The sequence below is a fragment of the Osmerus mordax genome, chromosome 4, assembly GCF_038355195.1.
Source record: "Osmerus mordax isolate fOsmMor3 chromosome 4, fOsmMor3.pri, whole genome shotgun sequence".
Classification (NCBI taxonomy): domain Eukaryota; kingdom Metazoa; phylum Chordata; class Actinopteri; order Osmeriformes; family Osmeridae; genus Osmerus; species Osmerus mordax.
Genome location: NC_090053.1, coordinates 4642516 through 4661485, shown reverse-complemented (window position 1 = coordinate 4661485; position 18970 = coordinate 4642516). Strand labels below are relative to the sequence as shown.

General features: G+C 44.8%; 4 protein-coding genes across 9 annotated transcripts; 3 read left to right on the top strand and 1 right to left on the bottom strand.

Annotated features, from left to right (window-relative positions):
• The first annotated feature begins 312 nt into the window (after positions 1 to 312).
• On the top strand, positions 313 to 4140 carry pdp2 (putative pyruvate dehydrogenase phosphatase isoenzyme 2). The gene is made up of 9 exons (XM_067234733.1): positions 313 to 402; positions 801 to 924; positions 1011 to 1244; positions 1426 to 1545; positions 1665 to 1951; positions 2105 to 2210; positions 2311 to 2547; positions 2721 to 3020; positions 3139 to 4140. The coding sequence occupies exons 2-9, from the start codon at positions 856 to 858 to the stop codon at positions 3412 to 3414; spliced, it is 1629 nt and encodes a 542-aa protein (XP_067090834.1). The 5' UTR covers positions 313 to 402; positions 801 to 855; the 3' UTR covers positions 3415 to 4140.
• A 255-nt stretch (positions 4141 to 4395) lies between these two features.
• On the bottom strand, positions 4396 to 8741 carry si:dkey-30c15.12 (uncharacterized protein LOC793186 homolog). The gene is made up of 15 exons (XM_067234175.1): positions 8580 to 8741; positions 8234 to 8383; positions 7973 to 8128; positions 7691 to 7835; positions 7367 to 7536; positions 7137 to 7265; positions 6834 to 7019; positions 6464 to 6708; positions 6188 to 6330; positions 5794 to 6018; positions 5560 to 5672; positions 5372 to 5474; positions 5092 to 5228; positions 4817 to 4954; positions 4396 to 4701 (listed from the first exon to the last, which is right to left on the bottom strand). The coding sequence occupies exons 1-15, from the start codon at positions 8739 to 8741 to the stop codon at positions 4396 to 4398; spliced, it is 2508 nt and encodes an 835-aa protein (XP_067090276.1).
• Positions 8742 to 9967: 1226 nt separating this feature from the next.
• Positions 9968 to 11991, top strand: si:dkey-30c15.13 (uncharacterized protein LOC558731 homolog). Its single transcript, XM_067235368.1, has 7 exons — positions 9968 to 10099; positions 10339 to 10509; positions 10632 to 10742; positions 10985 to 11041; positions 11158 to 11265; positions 11432 to 11578; positions 11833 to 11991. Exons 2-7 carry the CDS (start codon positions 10339 to 10341, stop codon positions 11884 to 11886), a joined length of 648 nt encoding a protein of 215 aa, XP_067091469.1. The 5' UTR covers positions 9968 to 10099; the 3' UTR covers positions 11887 to 11991.
• A 442-nt stretch (positions 11992 to 12433) lies between these two features.
• On the top strand, positions 12434 to 17403 carry hexa (hexosaminidase A (alpha polypeptide)). 6 transcript variants are annotated; one of them, XR_010876594.1, is made up of 15 exons: positions 12434 to 12776; positions 13031 to 13138; positions 13457 to 13522; positions 13613 to 13659; positions 13752 to 13862; positions 13951 to 14052; positions 14255 to 14387; positions 14594 to 14774; positions 14867 to 14953; positions 15219 to 15291; positions 15471 to 15645; positions 16078 to 16258; positions 16502 to 16592; positions 16699 to 16806; positions 16974 to 17403. XR_010876594.1 is itself a non-coding variant. In XM_067235262.1 (14 exons), the coding sequence occupies exons 1-14, from the start codon at positions 12527 to 12529 to the stop codon at positions 17069 to 17071; spliced, it is 1623 nt and encodes a 540-aa protein (XP_067091363.1). In that variant the 5' UTR covers positions 12434 to 12526; the 3' UTR covers positions 17072 to 17403. The 6 variants fall into 6 exon arrangements, 5 of the variants coding, with proteins under 5 accessions (XP_067091363.1, XP_067091359.1, XP_067091360.1 ...); XM_067235262.1 differs by lacking the exon at positions 15471 to 15645 and having other exon boundaries at positions 16987 to 17403; XM_067235258.1 differs by lacking the exon at positions 15471 to 15645.
• Positions 17404 to 18970: the final 1567 nt, after the last annotated feature.

The window sequence follows — 18970 nt, the reverse complement described above, 5'->3', positions numbered from 1 at the left end:
ACTCATAGCTAGCTAATCAAATCATAAATGTGTAATGAAAGTCAAATCATTGGATTCAAACATATATATAATTTCATTAATATTTTTGGGATAATTTCTGACTTCAGTATGCCGCTGAGGTGATGTTGTCTACGGCAGGTGCATTGTCATCGGGACAGGGTTATGGAAATATTTCGCTCGCGCTATTTTCCAAAGTGAATTGCAAAGCCCCTCGTGACCTGTGAGTGTCGCTCCACTCAAAGGTTTTAGGACATTCTGTGGCCATGGTAAGTGAAGTGCTCCGACAGCTGGAAGTGACGTCTGGTTGTCCTTCTCAGTCCTAGCCGGTAAATTTGTCAAACGTCGGTAGATTCTAGCTGGACTATCTGAACTGTGTGCTAGCTGCTACTGAACATCAGATGGGTAGGTAGACTGCTTGCTAGCAATTTCCGTGGATTGTACTGACACTATAACTAGCTATGCTAACGTAATTTAGTTTAGCCAGAGAATGTCTAGAACTGGTTTAGCTAACAACGTTAGGATCATCAAGTACTGTACCTATCTTCAGTCGTGCAAACTAGTAAGGCTAGAGGAACAACCATCTCTAGTAGTGCTAGCTGAACGTATTACGTATTACTAAGGTTAGAGCTACATTCTTTTCCTACTGTTTTTATTATATAACTCTTTAAAACTAGCTAAAAAAAATAAAGCCTACAGAACGGACATGCGGGCGAGCCACTGTTAGTTTATGCTAAATCGAACTGTGCAGGGCTTGAATTATAATAGTTTAAACTGATCTTTGATGGATGTCTTTAATCCAGGAACTTCCAGTCTGAATAAACAGAAGTAGCCACTGTTCCTGCACTCATCTGAGATATGTCTGGTCATGCGTGTGCCCGCATCCTACACAGAACCACAAGATGCACACGGACACACTCTCCGCTGGTGGGTATTTTCTAAGAGATTAACATTTAAAATATTACGATGAATATTTTCCGTAACTGAAAAAAATATTTTTCCTCTCCCTGTAGTGTCACCATTATGGCCACTGCTTGCCAACCGCATCTTGGTGGCCTTTAGCCCAGACTGTCTGCCTTTCCTCCAGGGCATGCTCTCATGTAGGACGCTTTGGCAGCCACGGTTCTAGTCCCAGGTCCCTGGCTGGCTTTGACTTTCAAACTCAAAGGCTCCTCTCAACACGGCAGGATATGGATTTCCAGCACAACCGGGTCCAGATTAACAGCATTTTAAGAACCAATGAGCAGGTATCATATTTTTTATGGAAAATAATCATTCTATATTCTGCTACATGAACCTCAGCACATTTTCATCTGTGATGTCATTTACCCTTCACCAAGACAAAAAAAAAACTGTTCAGAACTGGTGGCAGTATTTGAGTTCAAGTTTCAGTCACTGTTTATGGAGTCGCATTTGACTGTGTTCCAGTCTGTGAGTGTCCCTGAGTTTGATGGGAGGGGTCTTAGCGCTGTGAGGAAGTTTGACAGCAACCAGCTGCCAGCCAACACTCCCAACGAGGACCGCCGCAGCACTGCCACCTGCCTACAGGTAGGAGTCTCATCACAGCTCATCCTGCCTCTCTCTGTCCCATACACACCCCTTTTGATGTCCCACATCCCCCTCCCTGTGAACTCAGTACATTGTTGAATCTGTGCCCCCCCCCCCAGACTAAAGGAATGCTGTTTGGAGTGTTTGACGGCCACGGGGGCTGGGCCTGTGCCCAGGCGGTCAGCGAGCGGTTGCTGTACTACGTCGCTGTAGCCATGATGTCTCAACGTAGCCTCGAGGAACTGGAGAGGTGTGTCGAGCAGGGCCGGCCCCTGCCTCCCATCCTGCAGTGGTACAAACACCACAGCGACTACAACTACCGCGAGTCTGCCTCGCTCTACGTCGACCACCTCAGGGTCTTCTGGCAGGAGCTGCTGGACAGCGAGGAACACGGCGATGGCATGAGGTGTGTTTCTTATCTTATCTTTCTCTCCAAAAAAAGTATGGTGTTGTGTAGTTCCATTATAGCGTCTCTTTTTTGGGGGGTTTGGAGGGGAATTTTCATTTCAGTTGTTTTTCTTCCATGTAATGTCTGTCCTTATCCCCCCACCTCGTCCAGCCCCCCTGATGCCCTGGCCTATGCCTTCAAGCGCCTGGACACAGATATATCTCTGGAGGCCCAGGTCCCTTTATCCAGTGACCTCATGAGAAGCACAGCCATACAAGTACAGTACAGGCTACACATCTAAACCATGCTGAGATGTCGAGGGTTTTTTTTCCGTCACATTCTGAAACCATTCTGGTCCGATCCATCTCTTCCTCCAGGTAGCGTTTGCTGGCTGCACTGCGTGCGTTGCTCACGTGGGGCCTGAGGGCATCCATGTGGCCAATGCCGGGGATTCCCGGGCAGTGCTGGGGGTGCAGGAGACGGACGGGTCCTGGAGCGCACTGCCCCTATCTTTGGACCACAACTCCCAGAACCAGTCTGAGATGAAGCGGATCCGGGCCCAGCACCCCCCCTCAGAGAGGGACACGGTTGTCATGGACGACAGACTGCTGGGAGTAAGACACCAATGCGTAGTAACACCGTAGTGACATGCGTTGTAACATCGTCTTGGGGGTCAGATTGCTGAGCGGTTAGGGAATCGGGCTATTAATCAAACTTTTCGACCATGTACCATGTACATGTCTGTTGCTGCCATTCTTTATACTTGAATGTTATTTCTGCTCTTCAGGTCCTGATGCCCCTCCGTGCTTTTGGTGATGTCAGGTTTAAGTGGAGCCGTGAGCTGCAGCAGAGCGTTCTAGACAGCCTGGAGTCCGGAGTGGACCTGGACTCTCTCAACCTGTACCAGTACACCCCACCCAACTATCTTACCCCTCCGTACTTGGATGTTGCTCCTGAACTGGTCTATCACAAGCTGCGGCCTCAGGACCGCTTTTTGATCCTGGGCTCTGACGGGCTGTGGGATGAAATGGGAAACGAGGAGGCGGTCCGCCTGGTCGGGGAACACCTGAGTGGGATTCACCTACAGGTGAGTGTTTTGAAAGGGCCTGGAGCTGCCAAGTCAAGGTCTTAAATGAGGGAACTGTGTGTATTGAGTATATACAGAAATGCATGTGTTCACATACGGTTTGCTGTCTCCTTTCCAGGCTCCAGTGTCTGCCAGTGAGAGGCAGCTGAACCTGGGCCGGATGCATGAGCTCCTGCAGAGACGGCTCGCTCGTGCCAACCCCTCTCCAGATCCCAACGCTGCCACACACCTCATCAGGCATGCCTTGGGTACGGGGGAGTACGGAGAGCTGAGCCAGGAGAGGCTGGCCGCCATGCTGGCTCTACCAGAGGACCTGGCACGCATGTACAGGGATGACATCACAGCCACTGTGGTGTACCTGAACTCTGACCTGATCAAGACTCACCGTAGCTAACAGCCACTGTGGTGTACCTGAACTCTGACCTGATCAAGACTCCCCATAGTTAACAGGCAAACTCTCACTGTCTTACTGACAGACATACTTTCTCTCGAGTCAAGCAGACTAGTGGTGTCACATCTTCAAGATGGATTGCATACACTGGACACTTATTTAAAGAGACTACCTCATTATGGGGATAGTCCCAAAAATGTCCATTCAAATAATTCTGGATATTTCTTCTTGCCCATTGCGATCCTTTTTCATTTTACACAGATCAGGATTCTGCAGTTCATGTTACTTTGCCGGACACTTCATGATTTTAAAGGTCAATTTTAATGGACATGTTGCACAACCTCACTTTATTCTCATAGGTCATCTTGTATGTAGGAAATAATACAAATTTATTTTTATGTTTCAGAACATATCTTTTTCAAGAAATGGCTTTAGACAATCTACAGAAAGTGTGGCAGTTATAGTTTTTATAATGTACTATTCTGCATCATAAATATACTTTTCAATTAATTCACTTTAGAGTTCAATGCGGATGAAGCCGTCCATTGTTGTCTTTTCCTTGTAATTGACACATCTGGCTATTGTTAGTGGTTTGTTGTGTAGGTGAATACTCAGTTGTGATTCAATAGAATGTGATTTTATCACTCATACAATATATATTCCCTCCTTTGGCTATTTTATAAAATCCAGTGATTAAAGACTAAATAATAAAGATTATTTTTATTTGTATATTGACATTGGTTATGTATCTGCTACTGGTATGCATGTACACTATCATTTTTCATAGATGGGCTGTTGGGGGGCATACGAAAGTCCTTGCATTATGCAATGTTTGGATGTTTACCTCATTGTTATATTGTATAGAGTCAGTGGAGCCTGTCCTACCTAACAGTGCATCAGCATTGCTGATGCACTGAACATTAAAGCTGAGTCCTACAGAAAGTGAACTGACCACAAATCGACCCGGGACTGAAACCACAGCTTCTATACAATACAGATTCCATCGTAAGATGGCTGTGTGTCTTCACTGTTACACGCACAGACATCTTCAGGTCCCAGTGAAGCACAGTCCTGGTCCTCCAGGCCCTCCCCGTTATACATGAGGTCCAGCCTGCTGAAGCGTGGCCCCCAGTGGGCCAGCCTCTGGTAGTCCTGCTCCTCCTCTGAGCTGCAGGAGGTGAGAGAGCTGAGGGAGCCCCCCTCCGAGGCCGCGCCCCCTCCCTCGTAGTTAAACACCAGGATACAGTCGTAGGGCAGGGCCGTGGGGTCTCCGTCTGCGGCACGTAGGTTCTAAGGAGGGATAACAGAAGAGGTTCTGTTACAAGGTCTTGGGAGAACAGTAAAGGGTGGTGCAATACTATTCATAATGGAATCGGCTTCAGAAAATAACAAATTAGATGTTTACGTCATCAATGAACTCTCCGATGTCATGCTGGTCGGTAGGTCTGGGTCGGTAGGTGGGAGCACAAGATAGGGGCGGGACCACAGTGATCAACAAGGGCCGGTTAGCAAAACCACCACGGAGCAGTCTGTGGTCATATTCCTTGAGGGGGAAAACAATCAGAAAGGCAGCTGCAACACTTGACCATGGCGGATTCTTCTCTCATCCCCCCTTCGTCTGACCAGGCCCTCACCCCCGCTCCCTTACCCAGCACCCCCCCCCCCCCCCCCCCCACTCACCTGGTCCTCCTCCCCTCCCCCCTCCTCATCGTAGCAGTAAATGTTGCCCCTGACAGGGCTGTCCTCCTCTTGCAGCAGGACTGCCTTCTCCCCTGAACCACTCTTCCTCAGGAAAAGCAGCAGCAACAACAGCAACACTGAGACACAGACCGTCACACACAGACACACACACACCAGCTAAATAGTTCAATATTAACAATCACGTTTTTCGATTGTAACTAGCCGACTGAAGTAGAAAGGATGATACTTGTTATGTAAGTAGGTTGTTTTGATCACTCACAAAGCAAAGCCAAGACACCTCCCAAGATCCACATGGTCTCACTCATGCCGAAGGCGACCGACTTCTCAAGGCAAATGAGATCACTTCCTGTGCAGTCACAAACCTACAGATACCACAAGTATAATTTTTGATTCCCCGTCCAAAAGTAACAAATCTGGTGTGTTGTCTGTGGGTTGAGAATGGCAGACCTGAGCTTGCAGCGAGATGTCCTGGTAGAGACCTGCACTGTCACTAACACGTAGGTTCACCTCATGCTCCCCCAACCTCAGCACAGTCATCGCACTCAGGAGAATGGCTGTCTCTGCAACACAACACGATGACATTGACAAGAGGACAACAGGCAGTAAAAAAAAAAACATCAGACACGGATCAGTTTAAAAGACAAAGTACAGCTAACCCTTTCAAAACCATCCCGGTCTTACTGGAGTCATTCATGTGGATGTCCCAGTGTTTCAGGGAGTCTCCCAGCAGCTGAGCTGTGAAGGGCTGGGAGAAGCCTGGCCCATCTGGGTCTCTGATGGGGAGCTCCAGGGCCTGTGACTGGCTGCTGCAGAACACCAGGTGTCTCTGGTCGACACTGGGGATGTTGTCGTTCACATCCTCCACTTCAATCACCAGAGTCCCTGTCCCTGTGGCTGGGGTCTCCGCTGGCAGGCACATAGAAAGACAGGGAGAGAGACAGGCAGTAAAGTATAAGTGGATTAGAGACACTAGAAATACTTTTAACAGCTTAGATTGGGGTAAAACTGGTTTATCAGGAATTCATCTATGACTGTACATTCAATTGTTAATTTGGAAAAACCTCAGTTACTATACCATTGTCAATGGCCAGGATGAGGACAGTGTATGTGCCGTCAATGATAAAGGGAGATTCTCTGTCCAGGGAACTTCTGACCACCAGCAGTCCTGTGCTCTCATTGAGACTCAACCAGCCAGCATGGTCACTCTCCAACTGATACCTAGACACACATACAGCAAACAACCCGCTTGCACGTTTAATTGGACGATTCATATCAATACACTTTCCCCATGGAAAATAACGATTTTTAATGCGGAGATTGTGTCCCTATGAGTTTGCTAAAGAGGTTCTACTTGACGGTCTGCTTCATGTCCAGGTCTGGGTCCGAGGCTGTGTAGAGCACCAGGTCACTGTCCAGTGGCAGGTCCTCAGACACAGAGACGACCATCTCTGAAGGCCTGAAGACCGGGGCCTCGTTCCTGTCCTCCACCCTCACCGTGACGGTGGCTGTGGAGGTGGACACAGGCCTGGAGAACACCACCTCGTTCTCCACCACCACCAGCAGAGTGTACACAGCACTAGCCTCATAGTCCAGCTCCTGCAGGACAGGGGGGAGTGAAGGAGAGGATCAATTGAACTTGAAGCGAATCTGTCTCATGGCTTTTGATCCAGTTTTTTTCGTAGTCCTGTAATGCAATGTGTCTTGTACATCATGAGTAGCACCTTTGATGTGGCGAGGATTCCCTGGTCCCCACTGTGCCCTGTGGAGATGCTGAAAAGGTGGTCACTGTCCCCTTGTATGATTCTGAATCTACTCCTCCAGCAAGGGGTGTGGATCTGGTCCTCATCCCTTACCTCCATCTTGACCACCACCACCCCCTGCTGGTTCTCTGAGATGGACCCAGTGTACTTGAACAGAGAGATAGAGACAAAGTCATGTATTGACCCCGGCGGCACAGAAACCGAAACATCAGTAAAACGTATCAGGTGACGACGTGAGAGGAGGCAGATCTCTCTCATTCTTACCGTGTTCTGGGTAAACTTTGGTGCGTTGTCATTGCTGTCTTCCACGGTGATCAGAACCTGGCTGGTGCTCGTCAGACCTGCCCCTGCGTTATCTGCTGCCTCTACCACCAGCTTGAACTGCTGCTGCCTCTGAGGATGTAGGGGTGGAGGAGTCACATACACATGCATGCTCACAAATACAGGACCCCCTCACACCCACCCCACCCCCCCCCCACCCCACACACACACACCTCTCTGTCCAATCCAGCGGCAGCCACCTGGATGCCTCCAGTGATGGGGTTGATGAAGAACAGGTCACTGGGTGTGGGAGGATCCTGGCGGCGGATGCTGTAGCGGAGGTCAGAGCTTATCTGGCCAGGCTGGTCTCTGTCCGTGGCATTAACCTTCATAAACTCAGACCCTGAACACACAAGGTGCAACACTTGCAGAACATTAAGACCAACTTTACAAGCCATACATTCAAAGCTAAAACCAGACAAGCAGTCCTTAGCTGGCAGTAAAGAATGACTTGGGACTGTGTTCATGCTGTGCTATGAGAGTTAATTCAAGGATACCTATCTCAGCGTCCTCAGGGACATGCCCCAGAAAGGGATTCTGGGTAAACTCTGGTTTATTATCATTCTGGTCCAGGACGTTGATGACGATCTCCATAGGATTCTCTTCTATACCAAATCCCTGAGCCTCCGCCTGTGCTTCAATCTGCATAGGAAAACATACTTTAAACTACAAACACAAGTACTCTCTTCCAAAGGAAGCAGGGACACTATCGGTGTGTAGCTTGAGATTGGTAAAGCTTGTTTCAAGTGACAACTGATGCAGCCACTGGTGTAACTTACGATATACTGAGCTTGTTGCTCTCTGTCAAGGGGTTCTGTCACAGACAACCAACCAGTGTTCCTTTCGATTATGAAACGTCCAACAGGAGGCAGGTCTGCCCCCGGGCCAGTGATTTTATAATACATCTTCACTTCGTCATTGTAACTGGAGCGTATCTGAAGGCACACACACACACACACACACACACACACACACGTACTGTACACACACACTTAAAAGCTGAAACACACTCAAGTGCAAATGCTACTGGTGACACACACCTTGAACATTTGGTTCGGGAAGGGGCCCCGGCCATTCTCTGCTATGTTGATTGGCGGCATGACCCAAGCCCTCTTCTTCCTTCTCTGTGCTGGGAGAGGTTGTCGGATCGTCAGCAAAGGCAGAGCTGAGGAGAATTCTCCCTGACGGTACTGTAGAATAGGAGAGGATGGAGCATGCCAGTAAACCACACTATATCACAGGGGTGAGTATAGCGGTAGTGTTCGGTGGGAGAGAATCTGACAGCTGATCTAGACGTTGCAGGTTAAAATCCCCCCTTCTGTGAGTCTGCTAAATGAAAACATGACATGACATCACCACATGGGATGCGTAGAAGATTCCGCTCACCTGGGCAGGATCCGGTATGGTGTCCACCTCTCCAGACTGGTTCCTATGACAACCCAGGGGATGTGGCTCCTCATGCCCATCCAGGCCTGCTGGGATGGCCACCTGGAACAGTCCTGACACATGTACAGTACATGCATGCTCCCAGGACACACATACTCTCATTAAGATGTCTGACCATTTACCTTTTTTTACTGACAAGTTACTATTGCAACTGTTAAGTATTTTTCAACTTTCAAAATGTATATTACTGTAGCTCAATAATGCCTTTTGTTAATGGTTGACTACGCTGCTCTTATGGAAACATCTCTGCTCACCTGCAACACGAGAAGGGTCAGACCACACAGAGGACTTGTCAATTGCAACATTTCAAGTATTCCTTTTAATTTCAAAGTGTTTGATAACGCTTCGTTTCTGATGATAGTCGATTAATGAAAGTCGTCATTTATATTGGCTCCTGTTGCGAGTTACGGTAAACTATGATGCCGTTTTGGTTGTGGTCTATGTCTACACTCATTCAGGGGGTGGGACTGTTTCGGGGTAAACCATTAACCACCATTCTTTTCAAATAAGCGATAAGGGCATGAGTCTGAGAGTGTAATATAATTTAGGATAAAAAAATACAGGTCAACATCAAGTATAGAGAATTTCCCCTTCAATGTGTAATATAATTTATGACATAAAATCTTTGCTTTTAAACAATGACCTCTTCAGGAAGGGTAAACTAAGGTGACGTTTTGGTTGTGTATACACTCCACTCATCCAGAGAAGGGGACTGTCTCTGGGTAAACCATTAACCACTATCCCTTCAGGACTGAAAGAGAGGGACAGATAATGTGAGTCAGAGAGTGAGAGTGAAAGAGGGGGGAGATGTGAGTCTGAGAGTGAGAGTGGAAGAAGGGGGAGAATGGACAGAGATTGTGTCAGAAATAGAGGAAGAAATTAAATAAAGAGAAACTAGCATCCAGTGTATCTTGGACATGGATTAAGGACATGAAAGACTGAAAGCAAGATCTATATATATGTATGTTTTACCCAACAAGACAAGAAAAACGTACATGATATTGAGTTAACAAAAACTGTATTTAAAACCAAAAAGGTTTTTCAAACTTTAACATTTTCTTTAGCAAAATTGGTCAGAAGGTTAAAAATAGAGAGCTTCCCTTTCCATTTGTAACATAAATAGTTTATGACATTAAATGTTCACATTTTTTACATTACCCCAAATAATATAAACTCCAGCTTGAGAGAGGTAGTGTACAGTCTAGACCTTTCTCCCTGACTAATCAGGTTACCTACTACACACATCACAACAGCTTGGAGGAGGGCCTTGTCAAGCAGTCTGAAAACAACGCCTGAGACGAACTTTGACCCTAAGGATCTTGGCCTGCAGGGACGGAAGAGGGAGACGCAGTGAAGAAGTGACAGCCAGTCTTCATGTGTTTATGTCCTATTCCCCTTGTCTGAAAGGGTTAGGAGGGTGATTGTGGATACTGAGGACATGGTGTAACACACTGGACAAGGTATTTAAAGTGAAACTGAGATTGAGACGTTATGAGTGATTGATAAAGTAAGGGGGCGAGTTTGGATAAAAATGTGTGTGTGTGTGTGTGAGAGAGAGAGCGAATAGAGTAAAGGAGTTCCTGTTGATACTGTATATTCATGTTTAATTTAGCCTAAAGTTAACTGTTATTAAATTATTAAATGTCCTTGTTAGTCTGGTGTAGCTCACAATTTAGTATTCTTTCTGCTCTCCTCTCAGATGACTCAGAACATGTTCCAGGAAGGGCTGTACCATGTGTTCTTTAAGGAAAACCCCCCAGCCCGCATGGGCCACCCTGTTACTGTGACCACCAACCAGGAGCCATTGAGGGATGTCCGGATTGGCCGCTGGTTTGGGACGGTTGTTAACACCCGCCTACTGATAATTGGGGTTAGATCAAGAGCTGAGAGTTGTGATGTAGTCATGAATGAGAGGATCAGTGCTACTGTACATCCCAACATGCTGTACATACTCTGACTATCCCCCTCCTTGTCACACTCTTCATCTATCAGGTGATGCAGGTCTTTGGTGCTATGGCTACCATCCTCACCACGGTAACCTATGCCTGTGTTAGGTTCAGCTGCTCTGTTACCATGATGACACCGATCTGGTCGGGTCTGTTTGTAAGTGTATAATCTATATGGTCTGGTTAGGGTTAGTTCTGTGACAATGACTGGTGTACTCTCGGCACACTTACTGTAGTGCTCTAGACAAACATACATATTGTAAGTTGCTCTGAATAAAAACAGTATGCTAAATAAGTAAAATGCAAAAATGTCAAGGTAAAAACAAAGCTAACCATATCCATATTTTTGGGGGTCAAACCATAAACGTGTGGCACTTGTGTTGCAATGTGTCTTTACAGTATGTGGCCACTGGGGGGCTGACAATAGAAGTGCAGAGAAAACCAAATAAACTCAAGGTGAGTGGCCAACTTTCAGTTTCTAGTTGAAAGAGTTCATTAGTGTCGTCCTTAGAGTGCCCTTTCTGCGATGTGTATTGTGTGTTGTGTACTTTAAGTTCACATTGTTTAAACAGGTAATTACAATGATTGGCCTGAACATCTTGAGTCTTCTGATGGGGACCTGTACCCTACTGGCCTTCAGCCTTATCGCGAAAAAGCCCAGAGCTCTGACAGACCAGCAGGTAACTAACTACTCATGGGTCACAATCTCGATCCAGCCACAGACCACCTACTGTTCTGCATGGTCACATCATGACCAGGATACGTTCTACATCCATTTAGTCACTCATCACAGAGTAGTTTGTTTACTGAGTGAGTGATGTCATGACCATGCCTGTCCTCTGTCAGCGCACTGGTTCGAATGTGGCAAAGGGCAGTTCTATAGCCTTCACAGTGCAGTGCCTGGTGGCATCAGTGTACACACTGTTCCTGTCCTGGAGAGGCCTGCGCCGCTACGGAGGTCCCACCAGCCAGGCCTACAGCCACCTCTCTCAGGCAAGTAAGCGCACATGGATCGACCACACATGAACTTCAGCACATGCAGGCGAACAGGAGAGGTTGAAGCATGTCAGTAAATATTTCAATATAACAAACAAAAATGTGTAAAAAATAAAAGATATTCGCCCCACCTACATGTAGGTAGGATCCGGCAAAGTGTCCACTCCTGCAAACACACTAATCTACAAATGCTGACCACCATTGTTCACTAGACATTTTCACTAGACATAAACAGCCAACTGTTTTCACAGGAGTCAGATGACCAAACAGAATCCATGCTAGATTCAAGAGAATACAACCTTTGATGACTACATACTACATGACTGGATGTGTGTGTGTGTGTGTGTGTTTGTTTCATTGATAACAAAGCATGCTGTAAAGGACACATTGCAATAAACAACTACAATCGCATTTCTGTTGTGTTGCTGGTGTGTTTTCATTGTTCACCTTCAAGTCTCTTTGGGCCTGCCTATAACTTCTCAACAAACCAGAAAACCTTGCTATAAATTCCGTTGTAGATTAGTTGATTTTAGACGAGAGATAAGGAAATGTAAGCCATGCTTTCTGCATGTCTCACAACTGGACATAAAAAAGAAGTGAAGAAATACAATTTAACAAATTAAGTGTGGCAAATGTTTAATGTATGATTATTAAAACACATTTTTCTTATCATTGTGGAATTTTGTCTGACCACAATTTGGTACTTTAATCCTACATAATAGCGAAGTAAATTGTTTTTTAAAATGCATGCACCTTCATGGACTGAGTGGGCCACGTGACCGTTTTGACAGCCGCAGAGCAGTCTGTCACATGACTTGTAGTATTTCAGAACTTTTGTTGTGTTCTGCTGGGTAATGAACCAATGACCGAGTACAGCTACTCAATAGAAAACCTCTCCGAGGATACATTTATTTTCAACAGATAGACTCGTTTTACCCGGTGGAAATGTCTGATGTTAGATTAAGACGTAATGAAATATGTTACGTGACTTTACTTTTTTTCTTGAATGTACCCACGGTGATAGGTGTGTGGCCAAAGCCACAAATTGTAGCCACATCGATGGAACGATTTTCATTGAATCCAGGAGACTTTAAATTTCAGTATGCTAGTAATTCAGCCGCCCAGTTGGGATGTTCAGTGCTGGATGCCGCCTTCAAGCGATATTACTCTCTAATTTTTCCAGATTACAATGCAGGTAGGCCTGCTGATCATTTCAATAAGTCCTAATAACGTCATTTTAGACAGACTGTTAGTATTACGGAGCTACACAATGGTGACCTGTCGTTTTGTTCTTCGCATGGTGTTTGGCCTTTAGGTACATCAATGGGCATTGTAGAGTATGCATGCATGCATTCAAAGTCATTCAATCACCTGCCCCAGAAATCCTTTCTCAGTGACCTGCAAAATGACTGCATGTTTGTAAATAACTGTCTCTTCTGTTTGTTATAGGGCCAAGAGACAGGCACCATCTTTTCGAAACAAAACCGTATGTCCTTAATATCCATGTAACCCAGGCAGGATGTGAGAGTTACCCAAATGCAGAGTCCTCGGAAAGTTGTAAGTGTTGAAAAACGGTCATTATTGGCCTACTTTTGGGCTTTTTGATTTGTGCCATTTCCTCTGCAATGACTGATATTACAGCCTTTACATTGGATCTGCATCTGGGCCCTTCAGAGAGTTTAAGACAGCGACCAAGTAAAAATAACATACTGGACACTCCATCGACTGCACTTGTAAATTACACTGAAAACCTTTACCTGTAGCCTGCAAGCTTTATGAACTCACTTCTTCAGAATGTGATGTTTTGTTTATTTATTGAAACCTTCAGGCAGGTTATCATCTTTGAGTCTTACTGTACTTGGTCTCCTGTCCCAGATAAGATGAATGTATCTACAGACCAAGCAGAACTGAGGACAGAAACTGTGTGGGGGGCCCTAAGAGGTATTGTTTTTTAAATGTAAGTTTACTGATATATCTGTCATGACTATATAATACAATTTGTGACCCTAATGCTGTTTTTGATTGACTCAGGCCTGGAAACATTCAGCCAGCTGGTGTATCAAGATGACTTGGGTACAGTAAGTAATGCAGAATTATATTTTGGTAAATAGGTTTGGTTTGTTTGGAAATTTACAAATAAAGGTTTTTTGTTTCTTTTTAATTTCTTTAGTACTTTGTGAACAAGACTGAAATAGAGGATTTCCCCAGGTTTCAATTCCGTGGGATTCTGTTGGACACATCTCGTCACTATTTACCAGTAGAGGCCATCCTAAAGACCCTGGTAAGTACTTTTGAAGACCACTATCATACTGACTCATTGTTATTAGGGAGGCTTACACTAATGGTCTGCTAATGTTGTCTTTGTTTAGGATGCCATGTCCTACAGTAAATTCAATGTGTTTCACTGGCACATTGTTGATGACCCTTCCTTCCCGTACCAGAGTCGTACCTTTCCTGACCTTAGCAACAAGGTTAGTTTACCTGGTAATAACTGTGGGCTTTTGTGGCATTTTACCTCAAAAACCTGTATCAAGTGTTGTTAAATAACTGGTGTTTCACACAACCCTTCCCATTCCTAATAATCTACAGGGAAATGTCTGTAGTCAGTGTCTATCAGTAAGTTTTGCTGGTAGTCATGAATGGTTTAAACAGATTTTCATAATTTTGGTTTAGGGGGCTTTCCACCCAATGACTCATGTATACACACAGACGGATGTGAGGAGGGTGATCTCACATGCCAGACTACGGGGAATCAGAGTCTTGCCTGAGTTTGACTCACCAGGCCACACCCATTCCTGGGGTAAAGGTAAAGTAACATACAACCTACAGTACAGTAATATATCATATTTTCATAACATCTTTGATAACATTTAATTAAATGTAAATAAAACTGCTCTTAAATCATCCGTCTCAACAAAATAAAACGCTACATCTTGTGAAAATGTAGTGCTTATAGTGACTTGAATGTGACCTTTTCTGTTATTTTACCCACCACCCCTTGACCTCCCCCAGGTCAGCCTGGTCTCCTGACCCCCTGCTACAGGGGGATTACTCCCTCTGGAACATTCGGTCCAGTCAACCCAGCCACAGGCTCCACCTATAAGTTCATGACACGTTTGTTTAAGGAAGTGGCCTCTGTCTTTCCTGATTCTTACATTCACCTAGGAGGGGATGAGGTTGACTTCACCTGCTGGTAGGTTACAGTGTACCGTAGCATGATGTGTTTTGTATGAAATTAAACAATGGTCTTCATGTTGGGCTGTTATTGGAAAATGTTTCCTATAGGAAATCCAACCCTGACGTCAGGCAGTTCATGCAGAAAATGGGTTTTGGAAATGATTTCACCAAACTAGAGTCCTTCTACATGGAGAAGTAAGTCATGGAGAACAATCTGAAAAACATTTGGAATGTTTTCTAAATATAATGCTTTATAAACAGTTGTATTTCATCGTTATCCTAAATTGTTGAAAGGATGGGGTTAGACTACTGGGTTTTGATTGGTTTGCCCCATGTCAAAACAGATTAAACATGTCATTTATTATCTACTGTCAAATAATGAGAAAAGGTTAGTAATAAAAGTAGAAAGACATCCTTTGTATGTCTGTGTATGACATTGTTTAACGTCTTGTATTTTTAGCATCGTGAACATCACTTCCATGCTCAACAGGACAGCCATCGTTTGGCAAGATGTATTTGACTATCATGAAAGAGTAAGTGTACAGCCTAGTCTGACAAAAAAGCGATTCACGACCTGTGCTTTCTACATAGGATGTTCCCCAAAACATCTAGTTTTTATGACACAATTACATTGGGACTATTTTGTGACTGACAGCTGTAGTTATGATGTTTTATTTTGCACATTTGTGTCTTCTGACGGGTTGTTTTCCAGTGCAGCTCCCTGGCAGTGGTGGAGGTGTGGAAGGGGGGGTGTTACTTGTGTGATTTACGCAGGGTGACTAAAGCCGGACTGAGAGTGATCTTGGCCACTCCCTGGTATCTGGACCAACCAGGACCCACTCATGACTGGGCACGCTACTACACTGTGTGGCCTCTAGCCTTCAAGGGTCAGAACCTGGGTGCTCTGGAAATGTTGCAGTTTGGGAGAAAAAAAAATGTTTGCTGTGTTTTTGATATTCATGTTTCAGCTGAATCCCAAGGGTTACAGAAGTCTTGGTTTGTCTCCTTATCACCCAGGGGTCTGTAAAATTCCCAGAGATACAATCTCTTAACCACTAGGTGGCACAACACACTAGAGTCACAAATTCAATTCCAATGGTTAATGGCCCACCACATCCTTTCATTTTACTGTCCAAAATCGATTTTAAAGACAGGGTCGCGCTGTGAAATTGTACCACCAGTGTAAACATTGCGGTAAGAAGCCGTGACCTCGAAACATGACAGCAGAGCAACACGCCCCTCGAAAACACCCTTCCTGAGCTTACGACCAGTTGGAGCAGTGCAGAAGTGGACGCCATGTTATTTGTTACCCTGCTCAGATCCCTCAGGACACAGTTCTGCACATCTGGAAGGGCACCCCTGCCCAGTACCGGGAGGAGCTGAGCAGGATCACCAAGACTGGGCACAGGGTCCTACTGGCTGCCCCCTGGTACCTTAACCACATCAGCTATGGCCAGGACTGGCACAGTGTCTACACCGTGCAGCCACTGAACTTCTCTGGTGTGTGTGCAGGGCCATGTTAACACTGACATATGTACTAGCTTTTTGCACAATATGCTGGATGCATAGCTTTTGTTTTTGAAACCCCTCCCCCCTGTAATACAGATCTTTAGGAATGGTATTGTATTGGATGAGTCACATGGATGTGCTGTGCTATGCAGTGTTGTTTGCAGTCTGAGGGCTGGTTCTAGTGTGTTCTTCCCACGCTTTCATCATGAGATTGTGTTTACTTCCCTCTCACAGGGACGGAAGAGCAGAAGAAGCTGGTGATTGGTGGAGAGGTCTGCATGTGGGGGGAATATGTAGACGCAACCAACCTCTCTCCACGCCTGTGGTAATGAAGAATTACCACAAAATAAATAGAAATCCCTTACATTTCAGGCAATCATTCCCATGAATGTTTGTGTTGTGTGTTTGTGTTGTGTGTTTGTGTTGTGCAGGCCCCGGGCCAGTGCTGCAGCAGAGAGACTGTGGAGTGATGAGAAGCAGACCTCTAGTGTCACCCTGGCCTTCCCTCGTCTGAAGGAGTTCCGCTGCATGTTGTTACGGTAAGGCTGCTTGAGTTGCAGGTCCATACGGCTGTTCAGTGTATTGATTGTGACCATTTATATCATTGAGCTGACATAAGTTTTCTGTCACCTGTTTGTCACCTCCCTCTAATGTCTCCCAAGGCTTCTACACCTGCTTTACGCTTTCTATATTTCTCTCTTTTTAGGCGCGGTGTGCAGGCCGAGCCTTTGTTTGTTGGCCACTGCAGGCACGAGTACCAGGGTGTGTGAGGATCTGAGCCCCTGGAACAGGAGTGTTCACTGAAAAGTCTCAGGGATCCAGTGGGAGCAAGGCTTCTACTGTCTGTATATCCTCATTGTTTTATTAAGTAATGCTTTCTCATTTTACATTGTGATGATTTAGATGCTGCGAATTGCGAGTCATGTACAGTATCATGTAGACAAAAAAAGGTTGGAAACAAGCTTTTTCTACAATTATGCCATGGATTATTTTCAGCCTCTATTTAACATCATAAGATAAACAATATTATTTATATGAATTTACTTCTATTTGAGTTTTTATTGACCTACACTCACTGGTATGTACACAAGTCGACTGCATTAGTGAACAATAAAGACCAACCCATGTTGTAATAACGTCAGTATGAATTATTTTCACCTCACCAAAGTCTAGATCCATTCTATGGAGATGCATCATCCACAAGGAGCTGCCAAGTCCTTGGTCAGCAGTAACATGGTATTATTGCTAAGTCGCTCTAATTTTTAATTGACTTGTTGAATTGAGCCGGCCAGTCTTTGATATAGACTGAGACAATTGATTTTCTCATTGTGTGGATTATCCTAGGGGTAGCAGATGGCAGGGTTGGGGTAATCTCTGGTGGTCGTAGTGCTGACGCCTCAGTTTAGCCTGCTGGCTCCCCCACACCCTCTCTGACCAAGTGGTCACAGAGTAACCAGAGGAAACCCCCATAATATCATGGCAGCTACAGTACAGTATGGTGTCATTTAGGAGTAGAGCAGTGAAAAGGCCCCAGGCTTGAACAGGAGGAATACACTTAGGGTTTATAATTGACAACTTCAATTGAAAATGCAGTGACATTGCTGTGTACCTGTATTTATGCCATAAAGTGTCAACGTGAATATACTTCATACTGTATCAGGTTCAGACAGGCCACACAGCCTCTTAAAAAATTAATCTCACTCTTTGACAATAGCTGACATTCAAAGAGATTATGCATAAAGCTGCTTAAGTGTATGGAGTTGTGAACTTGTGCCTTCAAGGGCATTTACCCAAGGACAAGCAGGGAAGTTTGTCAAAAGGTTCCAGTACATGCATGAAATCTGCAAGATATCACAGTCTTCATAAAGATTCCCATGATCATAGACATTTGGTGATGGTTTAATGTAATTTTACTATTGTAGGTAATGTTTTTAATTATCTATATTTTGAGTTGTATTCATAGTTTGTACAATACTGTATGTGGAAAGTACATAAAGTCATCATAATCAGAGAAACATACTGTAGATCGTAGGATATGCCAGATATTATTGATTGCATTTTATCTCGAGCATGAGGTGTTGACTTGTTTAATACCTTTATTCATTGGCCAATCTCTAGGAGAAAACACAATTTATATTTTATCCTTCATAGACAAAATCCTACAGTTCCAAAAATGTAAAATCTAGTCACCTGAAAATGTGATACACAGGTACAATATATATATATATATTGTTCTAAGATATGTTTTCAACCTTTTTGGACAGGTAAAGTAACAGAATAGACAGTAAATGTAGGGGAGAGAGAGAGTGAAAGACATGCAGAAGTGGACCGAACAGGAATCACTGTGGTATAGGCCTCAACCGATATGTGCTCCACCTGGCAAGCCAACAGGGCATCCATGCAGCTACAGTATTGTTGACTGGCTGCAGTCTAAGCTCTGGTCTGGGGACACGATTGATTAGCTTTACCCTGACGTGCAGGTAAGAAGCTAATCCACGACGTTCCTGTACCTAGCTCAGATTTTAACACCTGGGTTATGTAACAGTGAAATGGAGACTATGTACCAAATAAATCTCCAGATCTGACGAAAGGTGTTTGGATTAACGGTCATGAACAATTACAGTAACACACACACACATACAACACCCAAGATTCCTTGCCTGAAAATGTAACTGACTCTATCCTAATACAGTTTGGATGAAA